Below are 26,694 nucleotides of genomic sequence, written 5' to 3' on the forward strand. Positions count from 1 at the left end.
GTCACTCAACCATTTTACACATGTTTCATGCACTCATGCATGCACACAAGTAGTCCTGCATTTATAGTGTAATTACAGGATACAGGGAGGTTATGCTCATGTGAGAGTAGCATTAGTTCCCATTGTGAAGTTAGTGGTTATTCACTCATCATTGCAGCAGCCCACCTTCAATCCCAATCACCAATCAAACTTTAATCACCCATATTAATAATAATAATAATAATAATAATAATAATGTTAGAAGACAACCACAATGAGACAGTTAAACACCAATGCGACTGTGTGGTTGACATCTCTACATGGTTGATTTCAGCAGGACAGTGTAGTTACAGGCAACTTTATGTGAGGCAGGTTAGTGAGTGAGATTTTCATCCAAACACAATGTATAAATACGATAACACTGATTGGCCAGACTTACTCTCTACAGAGAGTTCCAGAGCGGGGTGGCATGGGGGAGAGAGAAACACATCTGTTAGCATCCTGACAAAGACGACCTGAATGAACTCAGCGTCTGCGTGCACGCTCAAAATCTCCATTTTCAATCCAACATTTGCAAAATGGAAATAAAGTCATATACATTAGAGCAAAAACATTTATAAAAAGTGATGTTTTGTGCACACTAGGAAAGAAAACTGAGAGAGACGTTGGAAAAACAAGGGAGATGAGAAAAAGGAAGTGGGATAGAGAGATGAAGGCAGGAGAGGGATCCATGGTGAGATGCAGTACCTTGAAGGAGGCTGAGCTTATACCGGATTCTGCCGTGCCGTACACCCTGCCGCAGTCTCGCTGAAATTCATCAAATCGTCAAACGTCAAACGAAGGGGGGGGAAGGGTAGAGGCTCTCACACACCTTACGACAAGTGCGAGGCAACGGGGCACTCAAAAAACGCCGAAAGAAAAGTGGCAGTGTTAAGAGAGGGCGAAACGCAGCTGGTTAGTCAGAGAGAAGAGTTGGCAGCCCCAAATATCGGTGTGTATGTTTAAGTGTGTGTGCGGTCAGTGTCGTCGCCTCAGATTGCAGGGAGGGAGGGGGAAAGAGAGGGGAGTGGCATTGGATGCAGTGAGCACAGCCTGCGGGTCGGCCGCTACAGTGACAGAGCGATCCCACAGGACGGCGGAGAGGTGTGAAGTCACACGCAAACTCAGGCGTGGCATGCCGTTAGAAAACAGTCCGTCGCACACTCTGCATGCCTGTGATGCTATGTTTGAGTGTGACTATCCATGTGTTTACATCTGGGAATGCATTCTGACCCGTTTATCCCGTCTTTATCTCTAAACTTATTCATATTTAACACATGTGAGCGTCTGTGTGTGTGTGTGTGTGAACAAATGGATCCTTGTGTTTGTTTTGGCAGAATCCGGTACAGTGGAGGATGGTGGGGGTAAACGAAACATTTGGAACAAAAGGTAAAATCAAAGTGGGTGAATGATGAATCTATTTGGCATGGTGTTGTAAATGAGTGTGCATCTTTGTGCGAGTACTTGCGCTGTATGCGCTCATACCTTACTGTGAGGGTCTGCAAACATCCTGGTGAAGATTTCACACAGCCTCTTCAGCTCTACCCGACTGCAGGTCAACAAACAAAACAAAGTTAGATGAAAAAATCAACAACCGATTTTATTCTTTGAAAACACATCCGCCTGTTCTGTGGCTGACCTGAGGGTGCGTTGGTTCTTGAGCAGCGCCTGCAGCCCCAACAGCCCCTCCTTCCTCTCGGACCAGTTGGCACTGGCACAACGGTTCAACACCTGGTTATAACCACAAATAAAAGACACACATGTTGAGACTTCTGTATATACAGTATATAATAAAGGCACAAAGGAAGTAAAGATTCAAGACATATTGAGCCTGATACTGAAGTGTCATTGCTTTCCAATTCTTGCACTACTGGCACTAATTTCCTCACAATCCTTACCTCAAACTTGTAGTGTAAAAAGACAAAAATCCAAATTTCACTGACTTATAACCCAACTTGTATGTTTATAGCTCAATCATATATACACACTTTACTATACTGTACCACCCTATACCATATTACATTTGATATTCTGTTATACTGCTGCACTATACTATATTATGTTATTACTTATATTACTACTATCACATTGCACCTTAAACTATATTTTGTACCTCATACTATACTATATCGTACTAGGGCTTCACAATTAATCAATTTTATTGAAATCAAAATATGGCCTACTACAATTTTCAAATAGCAGGAGGCGCAATATTTGTTAAAGGCAGAATGTGTGTCAAGATACCATTTTAAATTAAATATTGTTGTGCTGCAGAGATGTCCTGGCCTCCACATCATATTCTACAGACTTAAGAAAACATCTTTGTTTGGTAAAGATCCCCACAAAAAACACAACATAATCATTTTAATATGTTTTTCAATGCTGCTGTTGCCGCCAACCTCAGCTACGTCTTCCGTCTGCCGCATGTAGGTGGGGATGGCTCCTCCGTTCCTGGAGCTGTAGGACCTCTCTGAACAGGCGCTGGATGCATCGCTGTTAGCGTCATCATCAGAGTACATGCTGTAGTTCTCGTACCGCCGCCGTGCTGGCTTCTTCTGCGGGTTGGAGGACAGAAATCCAAAGGAGATGAAATTAAGCTGAACGAGAAGACGGGAGTAACACCAGGCACAGGCTAGTCAAACATGCGCTAACACACACCTGCTTTATAGAGCACAAACACAGCTAAACACACACAACACTACACACAGGTAAGAGGCAGGAGAAGGAGCTGACCTTGGACCGCATGTCTCCCAACAGCTGACAGCGTTAAACAGAGGTAGAACCAGGGGTTAGTTAACACACACACACACACACTCCAGGAGGTGTGAGCTGCTTACTGGAAAGTGAACAGAGTTATCAAGCATTTTTTTAATGTATATGTGTTGTGTTCATACCAGTGCGTCTGCGAGAGCCTCTTCTACGTCTGAGCCAGGATTGAGGACCCTCATAGCACTGACTGAAGACGAGAGACGACTGGACTGACTGATGCCCAAACCTGATCCTACAGATAGAAAGAGTGGAAGGATGGAGCAGGAGAGAACATGTTAAAAAATTACTACTTGTCTCACTCGTCCACTGATGGTCGCCATCATCCATTCACAATCAACACACACTACATTTCCCATGAGCCAACCCTGTGAGTTGATGGGATGACTTGTTAGGTGACATTGCAGGTGCCGCTGGGGGAGAAAGTATGATTGACAGAAAACACTGAAGAACATGTTGGTGTCCTTGCGGAAAAAGAGGGGCAGGGCTAAATAAAGAAAAACAAATGGTGAAACTGGGAGAATGGTTGTCAACTGGCAACTGAACGGGCGGAAACATGCTATTCCACTGGAAGGTTCGACATCCTGGAGCAGAATAAAAAAAACAAAAAAGAAACACGGAGGCTGATGGACAAGAAAAGAAACGGACAAATAACATAGGAGAAGATGCTTGGCACTAAAGAGAACAAAAAGAAAAATACGGGTGAGCGAACACAAAGTAAGGTGACGTGGGTGGGTGAGGTACGGAGAAATAGATGTACTCAGCCTTCACCTGCGGCACCAAAAACGTCAGGTGTGTGGAGAGCTCCGGTGGAGCGAGAGTAGCTCCGCGTTGCTGCAACCAAGATTAAAACACACATACAGAGTTTAACACTCGCACACACACAAGACAAACACACACACACACACACACACACACAACTCTAACACTGATTGAGGGTGTGAGAGTAGAAAGAAAGGCTGAAAAACATGCAAGTGATTGCTTTTTTTTTTTTTTTTTTTTTAAATCAACCTCAACCTTTTAAACTGTTGAGATTTTGTTTAAATCAGACACTGAATTAAAATAAAAGCCTATGTTTTATGTTTAAAAGAAAGGTTTCTCTTCTCCTTTGATCACCCTTGAGTTTACTAGTCATCCCTCCTGCTACTCACCAAGGGGAGTGAAGGAGCGTACAGGGCTGGTGTCCCGGCTGCTCTCCCTGCTGGCCTCTCTGCTGCAGCCCTGACTCATACTGGGCCGAGGGATACGACTGCCCCGAGCTAACGCCACCCGGGTTACAACACCGCACCGCAGCAGAGGGAAAGATGAAGGGGGGAAACAGGGGGAAGGAAGAGCAGCGGAGGGAAGAAAAGTGGTAGTAAGAACACAGAGGACAAGGGGGAAGGGACATGAAGAAGACAACAAAAAGACAAAGAAGAAAGACAAACATGAGCAGTGACAAAGAAGAGAGAGAGAGAGAGAGGGGATGGTACATGGATAAAGACATGAATAAGACAGAACAGGCAAAAGTGACAAACTGAGAGAAACGAGAGAATACAAGCACAGGTCTACTGGCTCCGAGGGAGCATCTCAAAGCATCTCAACAGATTTTAGTCTCTTCTTTTTCATGATTTTCGAGCAACAAGAAAAAGTGCAATCATCAAAATAGTTGCACATTACTTTTCTGTTGATTGACTAATTGTTTCAGCTCGTCTATAAAATGCCACAAATACTGGAAGCAACCATAGACTGTATATAGAGATGGAGGACATGACAGCTCCCCAAAAGTGAAGCCAAAACATCTGGATCGCTCCCTGGTGGCTGGCTGCAGTATAGGTCATAAATCCCGCCCCCTCCATGTAAGCGGATGGGACATGAGCCAAACTAAAAAGTCATAGTACACTTCAAATACATTTTTCCCAAAGATGGTTTCTGCCATTTTAGGTAGTTCTTATCACGCTGATGTTTGTTCAAGTGTTCATTTTTCTGATTAGTTTGGTTTTAATGACTTATTTGATGGTATAAAAAAGGGGTAGAGACGTCATGATTGACAGCTGCTCTGAGTGAAGTAGTCGCAGCCGGAGGCTCAAGAGGAGATGTGACTTTAACTTTCCATAACCGTCACGAGTCTGTGTAATAGAACATGTGTCAATATGATCATAAATGTAGTTATAGAGATATTATGGTTAGTTGTTTCCAGCCAAACAGCTACCGTGGTGCTAACGTAGCAGCTGGGTGGCTCAGCTAAAATGCTGCGGCTGTCCTCGGCTCGAGGAGCCAGAGTTTCCTCGAGATTGGCTCATGCGGGTGTGTAGGCGGGACCTCGATACTGATCACTACTGTGGAGACTCTGGCTCCAAATTACGTCAAAATCTCAAGGTGGCAGCTCCCATAGCCGGGATATTCTGGCTTCACTTCTGTACAGTGGGAGAAAGTGTTTCGCCCCAAAAGGTGACGTCTTTAAAATTGCTTGATTTGTCCGACTAACAGTCATATGTTATATTTGGGTTCATTATTATAGTTTCCTAGTTTACTATCAAAACAGCTAAAATTCACATTGCAGAAGTTAGAACCAGTGAATTTTGGGCATATTTATTTAAAAAATGACTTAAATGATTAATTGATTATCAACATCGTTGCAGATTAATTTTCTGTTGATTGACTAATTGTTTCAGCTGTAGATGAGATGCACCCGGAAGAAGCACAGGACTGCTGGACTCACATTTAAATGAAACAAACAGTCTGATAATCACATGCACTCGGGGTGGTCATCTCACACACAAACACACAGAATAGAAGAGGAAGTGATTTGAGATGAATTAAGCGATCGAGGGATGGGCGAGGAGGGGAGGATCTGCGTTATCATCCAGTAGCATCGCAATGAATCAACTTCACCGTTCATTGCTCAGTTCATCAGCCTCAGCATCTACCCAGCAATCAGGGTTAATCACAGCCTACCAGAGGGTTACAAAGCCCTGATGCAGCTTCGCTGATCCTGCTAGGAAGTTCGTTTACCAGCCACTGACAACATGTTAGTAAAGAGATCTGCTGATCACGGGCACCCATCACCATAACAACACAGCCATGAAGTCAGAGGCAGGTTAGAGAGGTGGGCACTATGAGGCTTGATGGGGGGGACTGGGAAGGCGGCGAGAGATCGTGAGATTTGTGGTGATGGATGGAGATAGAGAATGAGGGGTGATTTTTAGATGATGATGATAGATTGAGGTGAAGAGATGGATAACAGGATGGTCTGGTCGAGGTCGGAGCCTTACCTCCTCTGCTCGCTCCGTTGTAGATGGAACTAATGCTGGAAGGAGCTAGAGGACAGAAGCACCAGGGGCAGGAGGAAAAGAGGAAAGGGAGCAGGAGGGGAAGAAAGTTGAGACTCAAGGGTACGTGGACGATTGTAAGCAATGAAGTTTTTAAAACCAAACCATCATATAACATTTGAGTTGTTGTTATAAAACTGGTGCAGGACTTACCGACAGACAGACGGGTGGGGGAAGAGTCTCTGGAGCAGCCCTGGCTGCGGGGGATGCGACTGCGTCTGTTTTTGTCCCCGCTGGACCCAGCCAGCACCCTATGGGCCCCTGTGCTCATGGTGCTCAGGGCCGTACTCGTGAGCACACGACCCGGGGAGCCACTCCGACTGCCAGCTACACAGAGACGCACAGAGAGAAGAGGACAAAACACAAAGACAGGGCGGAAGTAGAGTCAGAGGATTACTCAGGCAACAAGTGGGATTTAACAGTGAAACGTAACCAATCTCCCTCTAATGTGAGGAGCTTAGTTTAAAAATGGGGACTAGTTTTGTATACATATGACAAAGACAGTTGCTTCGGCCCTTCACTTGGTGGCACTAGTTTCCAAACACTTTTTAGTAAATAACATATATTATACTGTATTTACTGAAACTACACAGAACTTAATGGCAAACTTTACAGTGTTTGATGTCGTTGGAAAGAGGATTCTTGGGGCGAGGAGAGTTGAACACCTCACCAAAGAGGAAAGAGCATTTTACAAGTGTTGACACCCATTTCTACTAGAGCTGCAACGATTAATTGATTAGTTGTCAACTATTTAATTAAATGACAACTGTTTTGATAATCGATTTATTGGTTTGAGTAAGAAAAAAAAAAGTCAAAATTCTCTGATTCCAGCTTCTTAAATGTGAATATTTTCTGGTTTCTTTACTCAACTGTGACAATAAACTGAATATCTTTGCGTTGTGGACAAAAGAAGACACTTGAGGACGTCATTTTGGGCTTTGGGAAACACTGATCGACATTTTTCACCATTTTCTGACATTTTATAGACCAAACAACTAATCGATTAATCAACAAATACATTTAAATAAAATAAATAAATGTGTCGTTTCAGTGAAAGCACGATGATGATTTACAGACAGCTCTCCTGTCTTTTTGAAGAATTTTTTTTTCGCCCAAAAATGAATAACATTTGATAACAGAGGTCTCAATTTCTCCTCCCCATGACATCCTGTCTCCAAATGCAAAGCCCACAGTGTTTCTAAATCTACAAGGACTCCCATTACTATCAACCTTAAGACAAATAGAGGAGAAGTTGCTCTGCAGTGCTGAAATTGAAGCGTGTAAACAGACTTTTGGAGAACAAGCTCCAGGGCTCAACACATGAAGCTGAACTGATTTCAACATGACTGAAAATGAGCACGCAGACCAGACTCTCTCTCTCGCTCGCTCTCTCACTGACACAACTCGACTAAAGCCACACACACACACAAAAAATGAGTTTCTATGTACTAGTACCTAGTGACATGGAGCTAAATACAATCTAAATGACAGGGAAAAGGCTAAATTGGGATTGTTCTATTATCTTGATCATCACTTGTGACTTTACAGATATACAGTAGCTGATCATTTATTCATTTTTATACTTTTATCACGTAAAGACTTGACCCTCTCTTTGACCTTCTTGATCTTCCTTTCTATTCTTGTCTCTTATATTTACTCCTACACAAAGTTAATGTGGATGCTATAAATGCCTACTATATATAAACTACTGAAAAAATAGTTAAACAAAACTACAAAATGTTCAGAAATATTTGCTTGGGATCTAAAAATGCATATTGGACAACACAATTCCAGTAGGGAAATGTGTTCGTCCTATTTATCGGGATTAAAAAAACATTGTCTCAATCTTTAGACTACATCCAGGCACACATAAGAGTGTAGAAACACGAAGCTCCCAAAGCAGTGTGTTTAGCATGATCATAAAACAGCCATGTTAACAGTCTGTGACTACAAATCCCAGCATGCCAGAGTGGGAGGAGCTTTAAGTGACCTTTCTGGGGTGCATGTGAAGGAGGGAGAAGTCAGGGCAACAGAGGAAAGGTAAAGAGAGCGGAAAAGAAGAAGTAGCGTTGTAATCTTACCACCAACAGGGGTAGCAGACTGAGATCCTGAGCCATTAAGCCCATTGGTTGGGAGGAGGGGGGAAGCAGAGGCGAGGGGGGGAAGGAATAGCAGATTAAACCAGATGAATTATGGGTGTTAGCGCAAAAAAAGCGTCATGGGAGTTAGAACACAGAGTACGATGGGAGCGCATCCTGGTGTTCCACATCAAGAATGAAGGCGAAGCTGAAGCACTTTGATTAAATAAATCCATTTATTAAAGAGAAAACAAGTATTGAAAATGTGTTGCTTAAACAAACACACACACTGAACCAGCTGCAGATGGTAGCCTGGGAAAAGCAGTGCATGTTGGGACAGCTGGCGTATGTACCAAGCAAAGCCTGCAATGAGGAAAAGAAAATGCCTCAAAGTAAATATGCTCAAAAATGTCCATACACTCTATCACACACATATACGTAGAAATCTGTCTAAGCCTCTGTTCAGCTGCCATCTCCTCTGTTTCTGGTATACCCTTTTCCTACCAAAATTAGAACGTACTGTATATACAGGAAAACCTGCTCAAAATAGGCAATAGACTCCTTTCCCATTGCCAGTAGACGAGTATGCCTTTCTGGGTTTTTTTTCTGGTGTGTCACGTTCGATGTCATGAAGGTGCCGTGAAGCAGGGTTACTAAACCGTGAACATGTTCCAGTTTTAAGTACTTTTTTATATCCGTTACTTATTCAGTCTCACTTTCAAACTCTTAAACCAGAGTTGATAATTGTTGGAACAGTGTAAAGGCTACAAAGACGGTTTTGATGAGTTTGAATGAGGTGTGTTTCGATGATCAGCGAAGTAAAAATACTGTTTTTGTCAATGGAGTCTGGTGGCTTTGAGGAGCACATATAACGGATGTTTCTTTTCACATCTAACTGAATGAATTAAGGGTTTATTTCAATGAAACCAGAGTTGGTGATTGGTGGAACAGTGGAAAGACTAACTGAGACCGTGTTGATGAGATTTATTTTGTTTCTGTTGAGTTCGAATGCTTTTTATAATGATCAACGAGGTAAAATCACTGTTTCTGTCAATGGAGTCTGGTGGCTTTAAGGAGCACATATAACGGCTTTCTTTTCACATCTAACTCGTGAATTAAGGGTTTATTTCCACCAAACCAGAGTTGGTGATTATTGGAAGGGTGGAAAGACTAACAAAGACAGTTTTGATGAGTTTTATTTTGTTTGAATGAGGTGTGTTTCGATGATCAGCAAGGTAAAATTACTGTTGTCTGACTGGAGTGTGGTGGCTTTGAGAAGAGCATATTAATTGTATGTTAATAAATTAGTGCTGAGCAATATGACGATATTCATCGTCAAAACAATATAAAAATATCTATCGTATATATATATTTTGTATCGTTTCTATCGCGATATAAGCTAGACCTATATTTATTTATTTTTTCTCTATAATTTCACTTTAAAACTGTTATGTGTATTTTGCATTTAAGTTCTTAAAATGAGAAAATGCTCAGTACTTTTCATTTATCAAGTATTTAATTCACACTGGAGTATACAAAAAAAATAGGCTTTACCGTGTAGTTATTTCATATAGACTATTTATTTATTGAATTACCGGAAAACTTGCTATATCATGATATATGTCATTATCAAGATATGAAATGATCTATATCAAGATAGAAGATTCTGGCCGTATCGCCCAGCCCTGTAATCATTTTCCAAATCCCTGTTGATTTTATCTATTATAAATTCACATCAATGCACATCACATAGCATTGCGTTGGAAAAAGGGGCGAAAATAAGCATGTCAATCATGTTTCCATTACTGACGATTGGCGCTGGAGCCGATAAATACCTGTGACTCCCACAGTCATTTGTCCCGGGGAATGAATGCTGATTGTAACCTTTCTGTCTGTTGCTCTGAGATTTGGGCTTTGAATGCTTCCATTTGGTCTCTAAATGTCCAGATCTGATTGGTGCAGTGGGCTGTGGTCCAATAACTGTCCACTTTTAAACTGTTTTTCAAACCGGCACCAAAGCCATCACGCTATAAGCAGCAAGTAATCCTGGAAAGCAAGTGCACACACATCTGCCTTATGTGCTGCAGTAGTAGCAGTCGGCTCAGTGGCTTCTTGTGTTCCTTCATGTCTGTTGAAGTTTTCTTAATAAACTCAATGACAGCCAGAGCAGTGAAATTACACTGTCCACCACACCATCCTCAGTGATGAGACACAGCATGCATAGAAAAACACACACACATTAAAAACACACACTCACTCACTCCTCTTTTCACAAAACACCTTGATCAGAATGAGAGCGATAGCGGGTGGGCCACCATTCCCACTGTGGTACACAGAGAGACACACACACACACACTCTTACTCCGACACACAAACAGAATACCTGGTGTGCAATCGGATTCATCGGAACCTGAAGGCACAAAGACATTTACACAGAGCTTATCGTCACCGTGAAGGCAACAAGTAATGAAACTCCATAACAAGAGCCTGAGAAACTACAAACACACACTCCAAGAAGCTCACACACACACACCATTTCTGTTGCTGTGTGTATGTAACGTTTGGTAAGTAGACTTGATACCCACTCACAGCTGGGTTTAAGTCATGCGGTGTGTCGGTGGGAGGGGGTACATACGTTGTGACTGGGAGACCATCTTGGTGCGGCTGCGTCCTCGTGAGTCCACCTGGCTGGACACGCTGCTGGCGGTGGATAAGGGCTGCTTGGTACGTACACGGCCTGTATGTTTGCAGAGGGGAAAATACTGTAAAAACAACACACTGCTGTACTTCCTACACGTCTAGTTTGCAGCTGAATGAAGGCCGGAATCTAAGAAGCACTACAGCTGACGAAAGGCCACTAATGCTTGGAGCTGCTGAACCAACGTCAGATCCTAAACTACAGTAAACACCCAGATTCAGCCACACAGACACCAGGGATGTTTCAGTGGATTAGAAGTCAGTAATCTGACACTTGTCATGACCGGGCTAGTTATTTATCTTAAAGCATTGATTGATTGATTTGATGAAAATATCAGCCAACATTTTGTGAGTCACTGTGAGATATTACTGCAACCCACAGGTCATTCAAATCGTTCACTTTAGCCCGTGCAGTGCATCATCCGATCCGCGTACAACTGCAATTTTTGTTCATGTTAAAAAAATACTTCACCCACAAAATGACCATTTATGTATCAATTACTCACCCTGTGTAAGCTTGAATTATTGAAGAAAACATATTTTTCTCGCATGCCTCCAGGGTGAATCAAAAAACTGAAAATTCTTGATGAATTGAAGTAAAAGGAGGCCGCACAATACAACTCGTGCAGTATAATCCAAGTCTTGTTTATCCAGTCTTATGCTCAGTACTTCCCAAACACATGCATGTATGCTAAAACCTTACTAATTACTTACTATTTAAAACACATGTATAAACAGTCTCACACTTGCGCAGACGCGCTACTCGTCCAGACGAGTCCGGAGTGTTTTACAACTGGATAGATGAGACTTGGATTATACTGCACAAGTTGTGTGCGAGGTTGTAAATGTATGTTGTGATATAGTTTTGTGGCCCCTAAATATATTCTCTGTTTACTGATTCTTTGTTTATTGTGGAGGCATGCAAGGAATACAAAGTTTTCTTCAAGCATTCAAGGTAACACAGGGAGAGTAATTGATATACAAGTGATCATTTTGGGAGTGAAGTATTCCTTTAAGCCATTCTTCTGTTAGAATACTTCATATGCTGTATTAATGTTGAATCTGTGATGGCAAATTTAAAGATTTAAAAACCTTTTATTCTATATTTGTTCCGTTTTAAATTGACAACAAACCTGAACTCAATTTGATTCAACTTTCCCAACTAGAACATCCCTAAAACAAGCCCACACATACACACATCCACCTAACCACAACCTTACCATTGTCTGACCTGGTCCCTACAGACAAACAAAGAAGGAGCAGGGCATAAATAGTACATTTCACCTGCACAAGTTTCATACTGTTCACACTGTATTAACTAGCATATTAATTTCTTCCCCTTACATTCTATATTTATTCTATATAGTACTGTTCATTCTGTACATCTGGTTGGATGCTAAACTGTATTTTGTTGTCACAGTACCTGTACTCTGAATCTAATCTAATATGTGTATAATAGCACTACAACAACAACACATCCTCAGTATCCCAATAAAGCCTCAATAACTGAATGATACAGTTTAACGCAGGTGTTGAAGGTTAGACCATTTCCATATTAACAATAAGATTAAACTGTAGAAAAGCAGAAGATGATCTTAGATGTGTAATTAATCTGATTCATGATGTGATGAGTAGGAAGGTGATACAAATGAGGGTTGAATGTCTGACAGCAGGGGGCGCTGTGGCCACACACTGCAACAAAAGGAGCTGATATTATGGACTGGTGGACTGGAATGAAGTGAGGAAAGGGAAAAGGAGAGAAAGAAAAAAGAAAAGCATGAGTAGGTTGTCGCTGGTGAAGCAGAGTGAGATGATCTTACCATCCGTTTTATCAGAGGCATCATCTTTAGTGGCAAAGAGAGAGAGAGAAAGAGAAAGAGGAGAGAGAGAGAGAGAGGGTGGAGGAAAGAATAGGGAAGAAACGAAGGGAAACAAAAAGCAAAGGATTGATACAAATGATTATTAAAAGTAAGAGACACAAAAGGAAAGGGAGCCCAACGAATGAAAATCAAACAGAAAGTGTCACAAAATAATGAAAAAGAAGACAGAATGAAAGAGAGAAGAGAGAAACGAGAGAGAAGAGAGGAGCAGTCTGTATTAGTTACAGAACATCTGTTAAACGGAGAACCATGCAGATGCAGTGGTCAACATCAAACACAGAGGACGATATTCATCAACAGAACATGCACACAGAGAATATCCACACCAAAACATATACAGGACACACATCAACAGGCAATGAGGAGGCAGAAGAAGAGGAGAAAGGCCAGTCCAAACACTGAAGTGAGAGTGAGTAGGTCCATCCTTTTACACTGTTTTGTTCTGACTTTTACTCCTTGCTTGAACCTGTCAGAAGCTTTAGAAGCTCTACGTTTGAGCTGATCTCAGATGACTCTTCAGACTCATCCTGCTGATCACATGCTGACCGACGTCTGCACTGTCTGGTTAGTCATCTAACTTCTAACTGTCAAGGCCCTTACCCAGTGAGGAGTAGGAGCCAGGGGGCAGACGCCCTGCTCCCCTGGTCTGTCCGACTTGCCGGTGCTTAGCGACTGCCGCTGCATTTACATCCACGTCGCTACGGGAACGCTGCAGGGAGGCCGACGACACCCCACCCTTTGAACCCGCAGGGACTGATAGGACAGGAGGAGGAGGAGGAGTATGTGGGAGAAGGGATGGGAGGTGATGAGGGGATATATAAACATCAACAAACACATGCAGGCACCACACTACCCAATACTGATACAGAAGTACACAAACAGCCAGACACATATACGCATCATGTGTGCGTACATGTTTGTAGAAACAATGTAACAGGATGTGGCTGCACGGACGCAGGCAGATGTGAATGAGAATGATGGGAAATGGCTCTGTGGGAGCTGATGTTTGTCATAGTGTGTGTGTGTGTGTGTGTGTTTTCACAGGAGCGAGTGAGATTATGTGTTTGAGAGAGCATGTGTGCGAGTGTGAGTGTGTTTGACTCACCTCGCCCTGGAGCTGCTGACCATTTAGAAGTCAGAGGACGACTGACATACGAGAGAGAAAAGTAGGTCAATTCACAACAACAACAACACACAACATCACAATGCTAATGTAGTGCAAACAGAAAAATAAAAACATTTTAATTTTCTTTGTTTTCTCAATGATAAAATATAAACAGCTCAAACATTTTTCAATGAAGTAGAGTGGAATTACACAGCTCTGACCCCACACAGCTCAGTCCATCCACTTCAAATGTAAAAACACTAAAGAAAGGTTTCTAAACTTGATCAAATGAATAAATATTTAAAGGTCCATAACCCATATTTCTTTGAAAATCTTTATTTTCAAATTAACTGACTTATTGCACTAACATAGACCCCCTTTACACCTGGCATTAAAATGTGTCTAATCTAGATATATAACCTGATTACATTTACACCTGGTATTAATATTAGGGCTGTCAAAGTTAATGCGATAACGCGTAAACTCTAAAATAATCTATCTGAACGTCAGTAGTTTGACAACATTTCGGTTATTAATGGTGACCTAAACAGAGGTCAGTTGTTTAGTTGTCCCCTGAAGCCAGCATTTTTACATATGTTCCACAAAGATGAGGATTAGAATTCTTCTAATCAATAATCTAGTTATCTAAATATATAATTTTTTCCTCTGACGTATTACTCTTCTTCTAATATTGGAGAAAAATAAGAACTGAAGACAAAATACATCATAATAAATATGTTCACTGCATCTTTGATATAACATTTTGTAGCCAGCACTGTAATGCTGCTTATTCTCTGAGGCTCGAGCCACAGAATTCAAACTAATTATATACGTCCACACTGAACACTATTCACTGACAGCAACTATATAATATGAAGCAGTGTAGCAGGAAAGCACGTCTTTCTACTTTGCTCTAATTTCAGTTTGCTTTGGTATTAAGTTTGCCGGTGAAATACAATGCAGAGGACACGAAACAATGACAAATCCAAAATCCTGGTGTTAGACTGAAGATATTATGCCCTGAATAACCTTTTATGAGTTTCTTTGTTCAACTTCTGCGAAGCTTTAACACTAGAGGATGAAGCTACTGGGATTTTGTCTTTGACTTTTATATTTTTTTTCTTTTACTGACCCATACGAAAGAAAGTCTGACAATATGAGAGATAGGAGGACAAAAGGGAAAGTAAACTGAGGAGATTAGATGCATGTGCAGCGGGGGTGTGTAGGTCCTCACATGGGGTCTTATAAAAACAAAATGATTCCTGCCAAAATTACATCAATCTTCATTTTCAAGCCTCAAAGGCAGTCTACTATGGAGGAACATAGGTGAGCGTTGATTACTTGAGGCTCTCTTGAGAGGAGGACGAGGAGCGGTCGCTCTGGGGAAGTGAGGCCACGCTGCCAGAGCTCTTCAGGCAGGACTGAAGGGTCTTCTGGTACGAGGGCTCCAAAGAGTTGTAGAGAGCGTCGGTCTCCCCTGGGAAGTGGTTCCTCAGACCCCAGTAGGCCCTGAGAGAGGCAGCAGGGAAGACGGGAACAGAGACGGAGGTGGACAGAGAAAGAGAGGAGGAGAGATGAAGAGAGACAAATGTAAATGTAAAAGAAGAGGCAAAAGAGTGAAATCAAGGGATTCAGATCTCATCTTTCATATAATTACATTTTCAGAAATGCCTGTGTGTGTGTGTGTGTGTGTGTGTGTGTGTGTGTGTGTGTCTTACTTGCGGGCCTCCACTCTGGCCTCTGAGTCTGCATCTCGAATTCCCTTCTTGATGCTCTCAACCAGAACTGCTGTGTGCCTGCAGGGAGAGACACAGAGGTGCATTAAGTGTGAACAAGTAGAAAAGCAGGTTTAAATATCTGAACCACGTTGGAATCAATCCTCACCTCTCCAGCGAGTGGGTTTGCCATTCCTGTAGCAGAAGGTCCAGGAAATCATAACAGCGCCTGGAGATGACACATTTTTATCATTCTCATTATCATGAAACACATCGTGAGCATTTTATGATATTATAGCTGTTAATTATTTGAGTCCTGCTCATTACCAAACAAGACCTTTTTTTGTCTATCTAGTGTAAACATCATCAGTGCCTTTGTTAATCTCACCTTCTAACAGACACAGACTTGCATGTGCAGTTACTGGCTATCAGGGGGATGAGCCGGGGGACGTGGGTGTGCTGCAGACAGGAGAGGAAGCAGAGCGTGAAAGATGCAAAAGGGAAAATAATCCAATAATCAGACTATAGCCGTAACACTGACCATAAAGAGCCTCAACCAGACTCTTGAAAGAATTTATTAGTGTGTTTGCAAAACTCACCCGTATGATGATGCGGATAGCCATCACACCGGAGCTGGCCATGATTTTGGCACAGTTGGGGATGAGGTTGAACAGGACGGGAACGATGGCTTCCGCTCCGTGGTCAAATTTATTCCCCAGCACTGTTGACAGGTGGCTGCAAGAATACACAACAAATATGTGTTATAAACACAGAGCACAATCAAAACTGTGGTAAACGTCATACTAAAGGTTGAGTGTGATCTCATTAATCAGGTCTGTGTACAAAATCATACATTTATTATCTTTATAGTGCTAAAGAAATCCCACCAGTGTCCATGCCATGATCACTTTTTGCCAACAAACCCACAATGCAATGATTCATTTGACAGATGTGAAAATGACCATTGTGCAACTCTTCATCGGTCAGTAATGACAAAAAAATGACAACCAATAAGTGCAAGAAGTTTCAACTTACTGTTCAGAGGGCTGGGTACCGAACTAGTTTGTGTTAAATCAATCAAATTTCAGTACCTGAGAGCACATCTGGGTGAGAGAGTAAGGGTTGGGCGTGTACAGCGATGGCAGAGAAAGAGAGACAGCAAGACTAAGTCGGCTGCAACTTGCTCAAGTCACAGTGAGTCAGGGCAATGGCGAGCTGAAAGCGGTCTCAAGTGTGGGTACACTTTTCAAAACTCGACGCAGACAGCGCTCACTGCAATATTTGTAATGTGAAATGCAAAGTTGGCCAGACTGTGACAGGCTGGAGGTTGTAAGGACGGGTTTGGGATGGGAGAGGGAGGTAGGGAGGGGTTTTATTTTGTGTGGAGTGTAAAATGTTCTAAATAAATAACAATGTTGAAATTGAGAAGTTTGGATTTATTTTTTACAAATTAAATAAAAAATGTTGTTATTACAGAGAGAGTAAAGTACCAAAACAAGATTCCGCTGGGTACCGATACCGAATTCCAGTCAAGGCTGGCCCACACTAACCGATTTTTCAAATTTTAACTGATTTTGAAAATGTGAGAGACCCCACACACAACGACATGTTAAATTGAACAGTTTCCTTCCTATAGTGTGTTGTGAGCGACGATTTGGCCAAAACAGCACGCCACACACTAACAGATTCCAGCCATGAACAACAAGAGTCCCAACTCTCAAAACTGGAAATCTTGCAATATATCTCACGATCATTCCTGACTTTAGTCTAAACAAATATGAGGGACGACAAGCAGGAAGAATTACTGATGTTTTGCACTACTTTGTACTGAAAATTCACAAAGAAAAAAAGAAACAAATATGGATGAAATCATGGAGACACCATAAATAAACACTTGTGTCGTTGCCTCAAATCAACAAGTTGGTCCTCCATTTGTGAGGTCCATCTTACTAATATTTTATGTGTTTTCCGCGGGGTTCCCCACACACAAATTTCGAAAATGTGATTTGAAATCGGTGCGACCAGGATGGACTTCTGAGCCGATCAGAGGATGTAAAAATCACTCTTGACATACCTCACACTACAGGAATATCTGGAAAGATAATCTTTAAAACCATCAAAAAATTGGGGCTTTGCTGACCATTGTCGGGGGGGTGGGAATCTGGCCCAAAATCAGCTTGGTTCTTGTGCAGTGTGTGCCCGGTATTACTGGCATTGGTTCAAACCTAGACGGTACCCAACCCTAACTATTCCTGATAAATTAAACTACCAAGTGTCTGAGGAATGATTTTGGACAAAGCCCAGGATTGTACAGGTTCTCATGATTTTCTTTCCTCATGCCAACAGCAGTATCTATAATCAACACTCACGCCACAGTGATGCAGGCCTCTCGGACTACTTGTGAGCGCAGGTCTTTAGCTGACAGTTTGAAGGCTCCATCCAGTAGCCGTAGGTGCTGGTAGAAACAGTCGTAGCCGGTTGCGCCCGCCACCAACAGTGAGCGGACCTTCTTCATCTTTAAAAAAAAAAAAAAAAAACATTACAGACACCAGCAATGATCAAACGAAGCAAAAACGGGTAATTTCATTAATATAAGTGAAAAAAGGAAAATGCGTTGAATGTGAAAACACTGACAGCGTTGGCTCTCTGGTCCCAGTCGTGTTTGTCATCGGAGCAGATCTCACGGATCTTATTCAGGTTGTCTTCAAGATCCCTCGATGAGTAAATCTGCACAGAGACACGGTGAAGGAAAACAGGAGAGAAGGGAGGGGAGCAGAGCAAATAATGTCAAGGACAGATAAAAGTCTCAGACAGTCTGGCCGTGATAACCTGTCTAGTTTGGTTATTAAATGGGATGAAAGTGTGTGACTGTCTGCATTTATGCTCCTTTGTGCAGTGTACCTGGACAACAGGGACATCTGTGAAGGCTTTAATGAAGTCATCTTCATCAACTCCCCCACTTTCCTTGGATACTAGAAAATAAGAGCAGAGTCAATTAATATATGTGTGTGCGTGCATTTATGCGATAACATGTCAGCCTTCACTGGTTGGTTTTGTGATTCCGATTTAGCGCAGAAAAACACAAGCACACTTCCAATTACACCCACACACCCACACCCACTTAAGTCAGTGGGAGCAGCCTGTGTTTCTAATGGACTTCCTGGCAGTAATGGGCATGTCAATCATATTTCTCTGGGGGCTGGAAGCTCTGTGGACCACACCTCCTACAACTCCTTACTGGGAAAGCAGGGAGGGGAGGGAAAGACGAGACAAAGAGAGCGAGCAAGGAGGAGCTGAGAGCAATCCACAAGGAGGAGAATATTACATTGCTATATTAAGTGACACGGGTTAGAGAGAAGAGGAGAAGATGAGGCTGAATTGAAAGTGTAAACATGGTGGAAAGGAGGCAGTAGAACTTTCCTCCTTTTCCCCGGGGTTGGCTTTAATATCAGGCTGTTCCACAAAGACGTGTTATGTCAAAAGTCTCCATGTACATGGCCCTTAGAGAGCCGGGGAACATCGATGTGAGCAGCTGGCTGTCTGCAGACACTACATGTACCCTCTGTTATTCTCAGGGAGTCAAATGGTAGCAGCTCACCTAACAGCACTCCATCACCATTTTTAATTTATTGGAAATGGAAATGTTCATGGCATGTTATCAGGGCGAGCAGTTATGGCTGCAATTATTAGGCTGAATAAAATGTATTCAATCAAAGTATTTTGCTACTTGTATAAACAGATTTGGGAGATCATAATGTAGAGATATGATCATTAGGGCTGTAACTAAGGATTATTATTATTATTGTCGATGAATCTGTTGATTATTTTCTCGAGTAATCGATTAGTTGTTTGGTCTATAAGATGTCAGAAAATGGTGAAAAATGTATATCAGTGTTTCCCAAAGCCCATGACGAGGTCCTCAAATGTCTTGTTTTGTCCACAACTCAAAGATATTCAGTTTACTGTCTCAGAGGAGTAAAGAAACCAGAAAATATTCACATTTAAGAAGCTGAAATCAGAGAATTATGACTGTTTCTTCTTTAAAAAAATGACTCAAACCGATTAATCAATTATCAAAATAGTTGGCGATTAATTTACTAGTTGACGAGTCGATTAATCGTTGCAGCTCTAATGATCATTAACTGGCAGTGTGAAAACAATGTGTACTACTGAGATTGAAGACTGCTGAAGTCATGCCCTGGTGCTTCATCCTTTCAGATATGGCTCTAGATTGTTTTTTCTGCCCGTTACTGGCAAAATTGAAATATCTGTCTTCTGTTCGCGGCTTGCTGTCGGCTGTTGTCGGGAGTGTGTGGGCGTACTGTCATCTAAATGCAAATACAGATGAACGGGCCTCTCATCGCTGCCATCATGGAAACTAGCCTGACATAGCAGAGTAAAAGCCAACAAACTAATTCAACAAAAATGAAATAAAAAAACAAAATGACAGAAAATGTTTACAGCTGCTACCTTAGAAGCAAACCTTTCAATTTCACAAATCCCTGTCAAAGGTCAAGTCAGGTATTTTCCCTTTTCATCACATTAAACTTAATAAGATCAAGGTTGTAGAGCTGATCTGTGTGAAAAATACCAAGCATGCCCTTGACTTCAGCCTCTAACAGCAGCTCCACGATCAATAATGATCCAAGTGACTAAAGATCACAGTGTTGTGTTTCCAACCAACAGAGCAACGCACCAGGACTCAGACAGACTGCTTGCTTGTAAAACACTTGTGTGTGCATGTATATGTGATATTGCTGACACAGATGCATCAGCAGGCAGCAGGAAATTGACTGCATGGTCATGGGAACATAGCTTTCTTCCAATATATAGAGAGAGAGAGACGGGGAAAATCAATACATGCAAAGACGAAGCAAACATAACTGTCCAGCCATCTCCAGCAGGAGGAAGGATGATATAAACTGTTTCTGCAGGCTTGAGTCGACCACAGATATGAGACTGATAAGAACATGAGAGTGGAGACACAGAGGGAGTGTGTCACTGTGTACTGCAACGTCTTCTTACTCCAGTCCTTTTGCTTCTTCTAACAGCCTCAATAGTCCTTCCTATTCTGTGACCAGCAGTAATAAATCGTCAGAGAACCTTTATACAGAGGGCTGCACCTCCATCCTGGAAAAATGTGACCTACACTGAATCATCTCTGAGGACATTAAAGGTTAACAGGGCTGATTTTGTTTATCTTTCGAGTTAAATTATTTCACCTCCCAATTATTTTGTAAGAAGATTTAAGAAAACATGTGTACCTGTAAAATGTTTAGGAATTCATTTTTACAAAATGTGATTCAAATTTCCTGTCTGAATTAATTAGAGGAAATAGTACAACAATGACTTCAGAGCTGCAACAACTAATCAATTAGTTATTAATCGGCAACTATTTTGATAATCGATTAATCTGAGTAATTTTTTTAAAGAAAAAAAAAGTCAAACGTGTCTGATTCCAGATTCTTAAATGTGAATATTTTCTGGTTTCTTTACTCCTCTATGACAGTAAACTGAATATATTTCAGTTGTGGACAAAACAATACATTTGAGGACGTCATCTTTGGCTTTGGGAAACACTGATCGACATTTTTATTTTACCATTTTCTGACATTTTATAGACCAAACAACTAATCGATTAATCGAGAAAATAATCAACAATGAAAATAATCGTTAGATGCAGCCCTAAATCATCTATATTAATTCCTATTGTAGTGGTCTAGCTTTGTATTTTCACTTATATAATTCCATCATGTTCATGTTCCTGTCTGTATAAAAGAAAACATTTCCTGTCGTTTCCAAAGGAGGATATTGGTAAATTCCTGATGATGCTTTACGGCCTTGGACTCCTTGTCAAGCAGTGGCATGTCATGTATTTCTGCATTCAAAAAGCTATAAGCAAATTTTCATTGACAATTTTATTGACATATAGACATGTGATGCACATTGGAAAACTGGTTACGGTGACTTCCACATGGATAAAAGTAAAACTTTAATACTTTTCATTTGCTGCTGGTCTAGAGGACTCTACCAGTCATGATTAAATGATATAAACCCCATTCTCTTTCTTTCCAAAGAGGAAACTGTGTGTCTGCATTTATTGTGTGTGTAAATGTAAAGTAAGTTAAATACCAAGCTTGCCACCGGTAGCGCTGGGTCTGCGTGCAGCGGAGGATTCTGCAGCCTTCTTGGGAACTTTTGGGACCTTGAAGGCAGCCTGGGCTGAGGAAGAACGATTCCCATCCACACTGTCATCATCTTCAAAACTACGATCTGGAAGGAGAGCACAGAGAGAAGAGTGTTACCGTCCACTCAACTCAAACTTTTTGCAAAAGTCTTAGCAAACATTGTTATTGAGTCAGGTCCAGAGTATACAGGGGAAGGATTATTACCAATCTTACACAATATTACAAATCATTATCATCAAACACATCATAACTTGTCTAAACACAGGAACGATTATTTGATTTATGCACAACCTGCATGAGAGTCATTATAAACTATCAGCAAATACAGAATCACAAGTGAAGACTGACATCTACTCTCACCATTACTATGTTGAAAACTGGTTTCTCAAATGTTAAATAACAACACATTAATTATTCAAGCCCTCAGGTCCTTCTGAAACATTTCACAGAACCTTGGATTTTATGTGCCCCTTTTATGTTGAGCATAAAGAGCTTATGGTCATTTGAATACGCTAGAAAGAAAAGTAAAGACGAGAAGCAAAGACCCCGGAGGAGGTTGTTGTCCACAGAGAGCTTGGTCAGGAATCACTAAATCAATACTAATTACAAACTGGATAGAAGAAAAAAGGCAAACCCACACACATATATACGATCAGCCAATCATCAAGATGTCCACCCATGCAAACAGTGACTGGCAGAACTGTCTGCAGCCCAAACCCTTAATCTGCATGCTAGCAGAAATTAAGCTAGCTAGAAAGCAAGCACCGAAACTTGAGACACACGCTTGCAACAGTAGTTCAACATTTTGAACGTGCATCAAACACTTGAGGAAGACGATATGAGGACTCACATACAGACACACACACAAGTGGACTGTGGTGATGAAACTGTTGGCATAGGAATGCAGTTGCGCTCCGGTCGCTCTGACAACCGAAATGCGCCAAAGCCACCACCCTGCACCTTGAATCAAACATCAAACTTACCTACACACACAGTCGACATGCAAAATCAATTGACAGGCACGCGTGTGTGTCTACATAGCCACATGTTCACAGTGATTGCAGACAATATTGTGTCAAATGTCATGTAAAGAAGCATATACATCATTTGCCATGAAACAACATTTACCAGACACAGTCATCGACACACACACACACACACACACACACACACACACACACACACACACCCAGCTCCATCACTGCACTCACAGTCACAGATCCGCTCGCAGATAAGTCGCCTCATGCTTCTGGGAGGGCGTGGTATTGGGGTCCCCCCTCTTCTCCAAGCCGTACCCAAAGAAACATACACACCTCACACACACTTCATAGTGGGGTTAAAGCTGCACACACACACACACACACACACACACACCCTCACACCGCTGTCCGAAAACCCCTCCACCCATACAAGTGCCGGCATTTTCTTTCACTCTCTCTCTCTCTCTCTCTTCTATACCTCCCTCTCCCTCTCTCCCAGCATCTCTCCTCCTTCCCTCAGCAGCCTCACAGCCAATCACACGAGAGGTGACATCATAGTGTTGCAGCCAGTGCGGAGGCAGGACTATGAGTGTGTGTGTGTGTGTGATGGGAGAGAAAGGGAGAGACACACACACAGACACCCCAGGAATATTAACAGGGCTTCTCGGTGTCCCTGCCAGACCAGCTAACCTAAACTCATTACCATTGACAACACACCCTCTCCAGCCTCTTACACCACACACACTCTCTCTCTCTCACACAGGCACACACACAATTATCAACAACCTCTTAACACACTTTTTACGTTGCTACATCCACCTGGCTGTGAGACAAGAAACACATTTATTCATTCACTCTCTCCCTCTTCACATACACAACAGAACAAAGGATGATGGAGCAATGATCAAAGGAGGTCGTGTGGGGAGGGTGAATGCAAGGGGGGTGGGGGAGAACCACACCCCTCCATCTGAGGCCTTGACCCTCCCACTCGCACACAAACACACACAAACACAGCGCTGTCTGTGAGTATGTGGACAGTGACATGTTTTTGGCTGTTTTGACTCTGTAGTCCAGGACACAGGATTTGAAATGAAACAATGAGTGTAAGGTTCAAAGTGCCAACCTTCAGCTTTAATTTGACGGTGTTTGCATCAGATGAGCAGCAGAGAAATGGTAGCCCTTTTAATACAAATTTACTATAACCATATAAATCCTTTATAGTTGGGTTTTCAGCCTACAGACATCAGCAAGACACTTGGTATCTTGCTTGGTGAACATCTGTCAGGCCTGTACTGCAGCCATCTTCACTTCTGGCTTGTTTTGGGAATTTTTGCATTGAGTCTGGTAGGGCTGACTCCAATAATTCCAAGCTTCGACCGTTGCCATGGTAATTGACCTCCAAATTAGTATCCAAATGCTTCGTTTTTTTTTTTATAAATAAGTATGTAATTATAATGTATAAATCCCAAAATAGCCAATGAAATAAGGAATAATCCATCCATCCATCCATCCATCCATCTGCAACCGCTTATCCCGTTAGGGATCGCGGGGGGGCTGGAGCCGATCCCAGACGACATTGGGCGAAGGCAGGGATAAGGAATAATCCCACAACATTATTCATTATTCAACATGAATCATTATTAATTATTCTCAGACGGCTATCGTTGTTTGTTGTTTGTAGAGGTGTGTGTGTGTACAGTAGTTCGGCAGAAATTAAATGTTTTTCTCCAAATTAGCGCTGCTTTGTTCGCGGCTATTCTTAATAGCAACAAGTCTACTAATACTGCAGAGAAGAAGAGAACAAGCAGCAACAATAACAGGGGACTTTTATTGTGAAGAATATAGGAATGAAATGTTTTTAGTAGTGTTGTCAAATATCAATATGTATCGATACTGAATATTTGAAATGGTTTCATCACTCATTTTCCACAGTATTGATACACAGGTACCAGCTGTTCTTTCTGCTCTCTCTTCTCTCCTATATCTAAAAGTTTATGCCCTCAATTTTCCCCTGTGGTATCGAGAATGGTATCGAATATCGATATTTTTCAAGGTACTGTATCTGAAGTTAGAAATTCCAGTATCGTCACAACATTAGTGTTTAGCCACCGTTTTACAGCCGCTCCTTTGACCACTACACACACACACACACACCTTCAAGCAGGTAGCCCTGATGTAATGGAGATGCAAATCCCTGTTGTGCTGGACTAACGTGCCGAGTCACACCAAGCCAACAACATGTGTATGGAAAAACCCCTAAATGCCAACTAGACTGTTCGACCAATATGGATATAAACAACCCCAAATATTCTTTACGGCTTAAAGTGAGCTTCCATAAATTAATTTGAAATCAGTCATTTCAATGGCATGTAACAGCACATCATCTTGCAAACCTGGGTTTTAAATAACTGCGATGACTCAGCATCAGGTTCAAAGTTCAAGGGTCAAGAGGACTAAAATGTATGCAGAAGAAAATGCAGTGATGCTTACAGGTACATTTATGAAGACACGAATAGAACTGAATGAATTCACAGTATCAGATACCAGTTTAGTGAATTGAATTGCTTTCTAACATTAGCAATACTCGGTCATGCATCGAGGGTCTTAGCATTGATTAGCGTCACTGTCAGCAGGATTTGCATCTAATCCTTTTGTCTGTAGTCAGACCCCATGGGAGTAAATGCCACAGGGTGAAGTGCAGAGCTAAGACACCAGAGAGAGGAGAGATAGAGAGAGAGAGAGAGAGAGAGAGAGAGAGAGGAGAAAGGGGGAGACAGACAGAGAGAGAGAGAAACCCTTGTAGAGAGCAGACTGCACACATGCTGTTGCCATGGCGACCTGTGCAGACCAGCTTCACAAATGAACAGAGCAGCAAACAGGGGAAAAATAAGATGTTCAGTAAGCCCAGATGCCCACATACACATTTCCAATTTAGTTTAATCAACAGTTGGATTTACCGTTTATTCACAAATTTCCTGTTATTTTATTAAATTAGGATTCTGGTTTATTGTGGAGGAAAGGCTCCTCCAGCAGCATTAGTATCTCCAAGGATACACCACATCGCCAAATAATATGCCACAAGATGCAAACAACAAGTCCTGACACACATACAGACACACAAACACAGTGAGAGAAATCAGCTCCATCGTGTACCAGGCAGCGTTGCCATGGAAACTCCAGGCCGAGATTCCCTCTCTCCATTTCAGAAGAAGAGTCAAAAAACGAGGAGAGAAGACGACTGGCTTAAATATACAGATCTGATAGTCCAGAAATAACCAATCAGTGGTTAAATTAATAAAGGCATGTTAAAACACACCTTCGAAAACATGCACCAGTGTGTCCATCCCTAATCTGTGTGGGAATAATCACAGTCAAAAACAACAAATATTACCTAGACTGATCCCCCGCCATGGTCGTATTTGTCTCACCGCAGTTCCATAATGAACCGTAAATATTTTTACACTTCACACCATGGGTAGGCTGGCTGGCCCTCGTAGGGCGTATTTCCTCCACGGGGCCGAGGATGTACTTAAGTACAGTACCTGAGTAGCCTTAATGTACTTAGTTACAATCCACCACTAGAGCACAAAATTGTTTACAAGAGCACAAAGTTCTTCATAGATCTAGCCTCTTCATTTTGCTCTCAAAGTGATGCATTTAAAGTGTACACAATTTTCTTCCGGGGGAGCATGTCCCTAGACCCCTAGAGGGAAACACCTACAGGGAAAGCTAGGGGGAATGAAGTAAAACACATGCATTGTTGTTCTGTGTCTCTGTCCCTATCTAAAGAGAAAAGGATAGAAGGAAAGACTAACTGAAACATACAGATCTGATCACAGTCTTGCAAAAGTCATGTAGTGTTTAAAAGGCAGATCTCTGAACACAAACACTCCCAACAAATATTCAGTTGTGACCACATGGTGGCAGCACCGGCTCTGTTCTAGCCAAATTATTGT

General features: G+C 41.9%; 1 protein-coding gene across 50 annotated transcripts in view; it reads right to left on the reverse strand.

Annotated features, from left to right (window-relative positions):
- clasp2 (cytoplasmic linker associated protein 2) overlaps nucleotides 1-26,694 on the reverse strand; it is a 66,320-nt gene that overhangs the window by 12,409 nt on the left and 27,217 nt on the right. For 3 of the 50 annotated variants that reach the window (XM_037794460.1, XM_037794509.1, XM_037794508.1), the window contains 27 exons: nucleotides 21,703-21,843; nucleotides 18,472-18,542; nucleotides 18,205-18,297; nucleotides 17,940-18,085; nucleotides 16,170-16,305; nucleotides 15,959-16,029; nucleotides 15,740-15,799; nucleotides 15,574-15,651; nucleotides 15,197-15,364; nucleotides 13,856-13,896; nucleotides 13,351-13,503; nucleotides 12,691-12,714; nucleotides 12,091-12,108; nucleotides 10,809-10,910; nucleotides 10,557-10,583; nucleotides 8,177-8,203; nucleotides 6,249-6,422; nucleotides 6,039-6,083; nucleotides 3,936-4,043; nucleotides 3,556-3,618; nucleotides 2,913-3,019; nucleotides 2,752-2,775; nucleotides 2,418-2,573; nucleotides 1,658-1,749; nucleotides 1,504-1,567; nucleotides 727-786; nucleotides 419-421 (listed from right to left, as the gene is read on the reverse strand). In XM_037794460.1, coding sequence (XP_037650388.1) covers nucleotides 419-421; nucleotides 727-786; nucleotides 1,504-1,567; nucleotides 1,658-1,749; nucleotides 2,418-2,573; nucleotides 2,752-2,775; nucleotides 2,913-3,019; nucleotides 3,556-3,618; nucleotides 3,936-4,043; nucleotides 6,039-6,083; nucleotides 6,249-6,422; nucleotides 8,177-8,203; nucleotides 10,557-10,583; nucleotides 10,809-10,910; nucleotides 12,091-12,108; nucleotides 12,691-12,714; nucleotides 13,351-13,503; nucleotides 13,856-13,896; nucleotides 15,197-15,364; nucleotides 15,574-15,651; nucleotides 15,740-15,799; nucleotides 15,959-16,029; nucleotides 16,170-16,305; nucleotides 17,940-18,085; nucleotides 18,205-18,297; nucleotides 18,472-18,542; nucleotides 21,703-21,843 — 2,252 coding nt within the window. Of the gene's footprint in view, nucleotides 1-418; nucleotides 422-726; nucleotides 787-1,503; nucleotides 1,568-1,657; nucleotides 1,750-2,417; nucleotides 2,574-2,751; nucleotides 2,776-2,912; nucleotides 3,020-3,555; nucleotides 3,619-3,935; nucleotides 4,044-6,038; nucleotides 6,084-6,248; nucleotides 6,423-8,176; nucleotides 8,204-10,556; nucleotides 10,584-10,808; nucleotides 10,911-12,090; nucleotides 12,109-12,690; nucleotides 12,715-13,350; nucleotides 13,504-13,855; nucleotides 13,897-15,196; nucleotides 15,365-15,573; nucleotides 15,652-15,739; nucleotides 15,800-15,958; nucleotides 16,030-16,169; nucleotides 16,306-17,939; nucleotides 18,086-18,204; nucleotides 18,298-18,471; nucleotides 18,543-21,702; nucleotides 21,844-22,969; nucleotides 23,149-26,694 lie in introns of those variants that run through there. The other 47 variants (XM_037794507.1, XM_037794461.1, XM_037794487.1 and 44 more) reach the window with 47 other exon arrangements.

This window comes from Sebastes umbrosus, chromosome 15 (genome assembly GCF_015220745.1).
Source record: "Sebastes umbrosus isolate fSebUmb1 chromosome 15, fSebUmb1.pri, whole genome shotgun sequence".
In the NCBI taxonomy this organism is placed as follows: Eukaryota; Metazoa; Chordata; class Actinopteri; order Perciformes; family Sebastidae; genus Sebastes; species Sebastes umbrosus.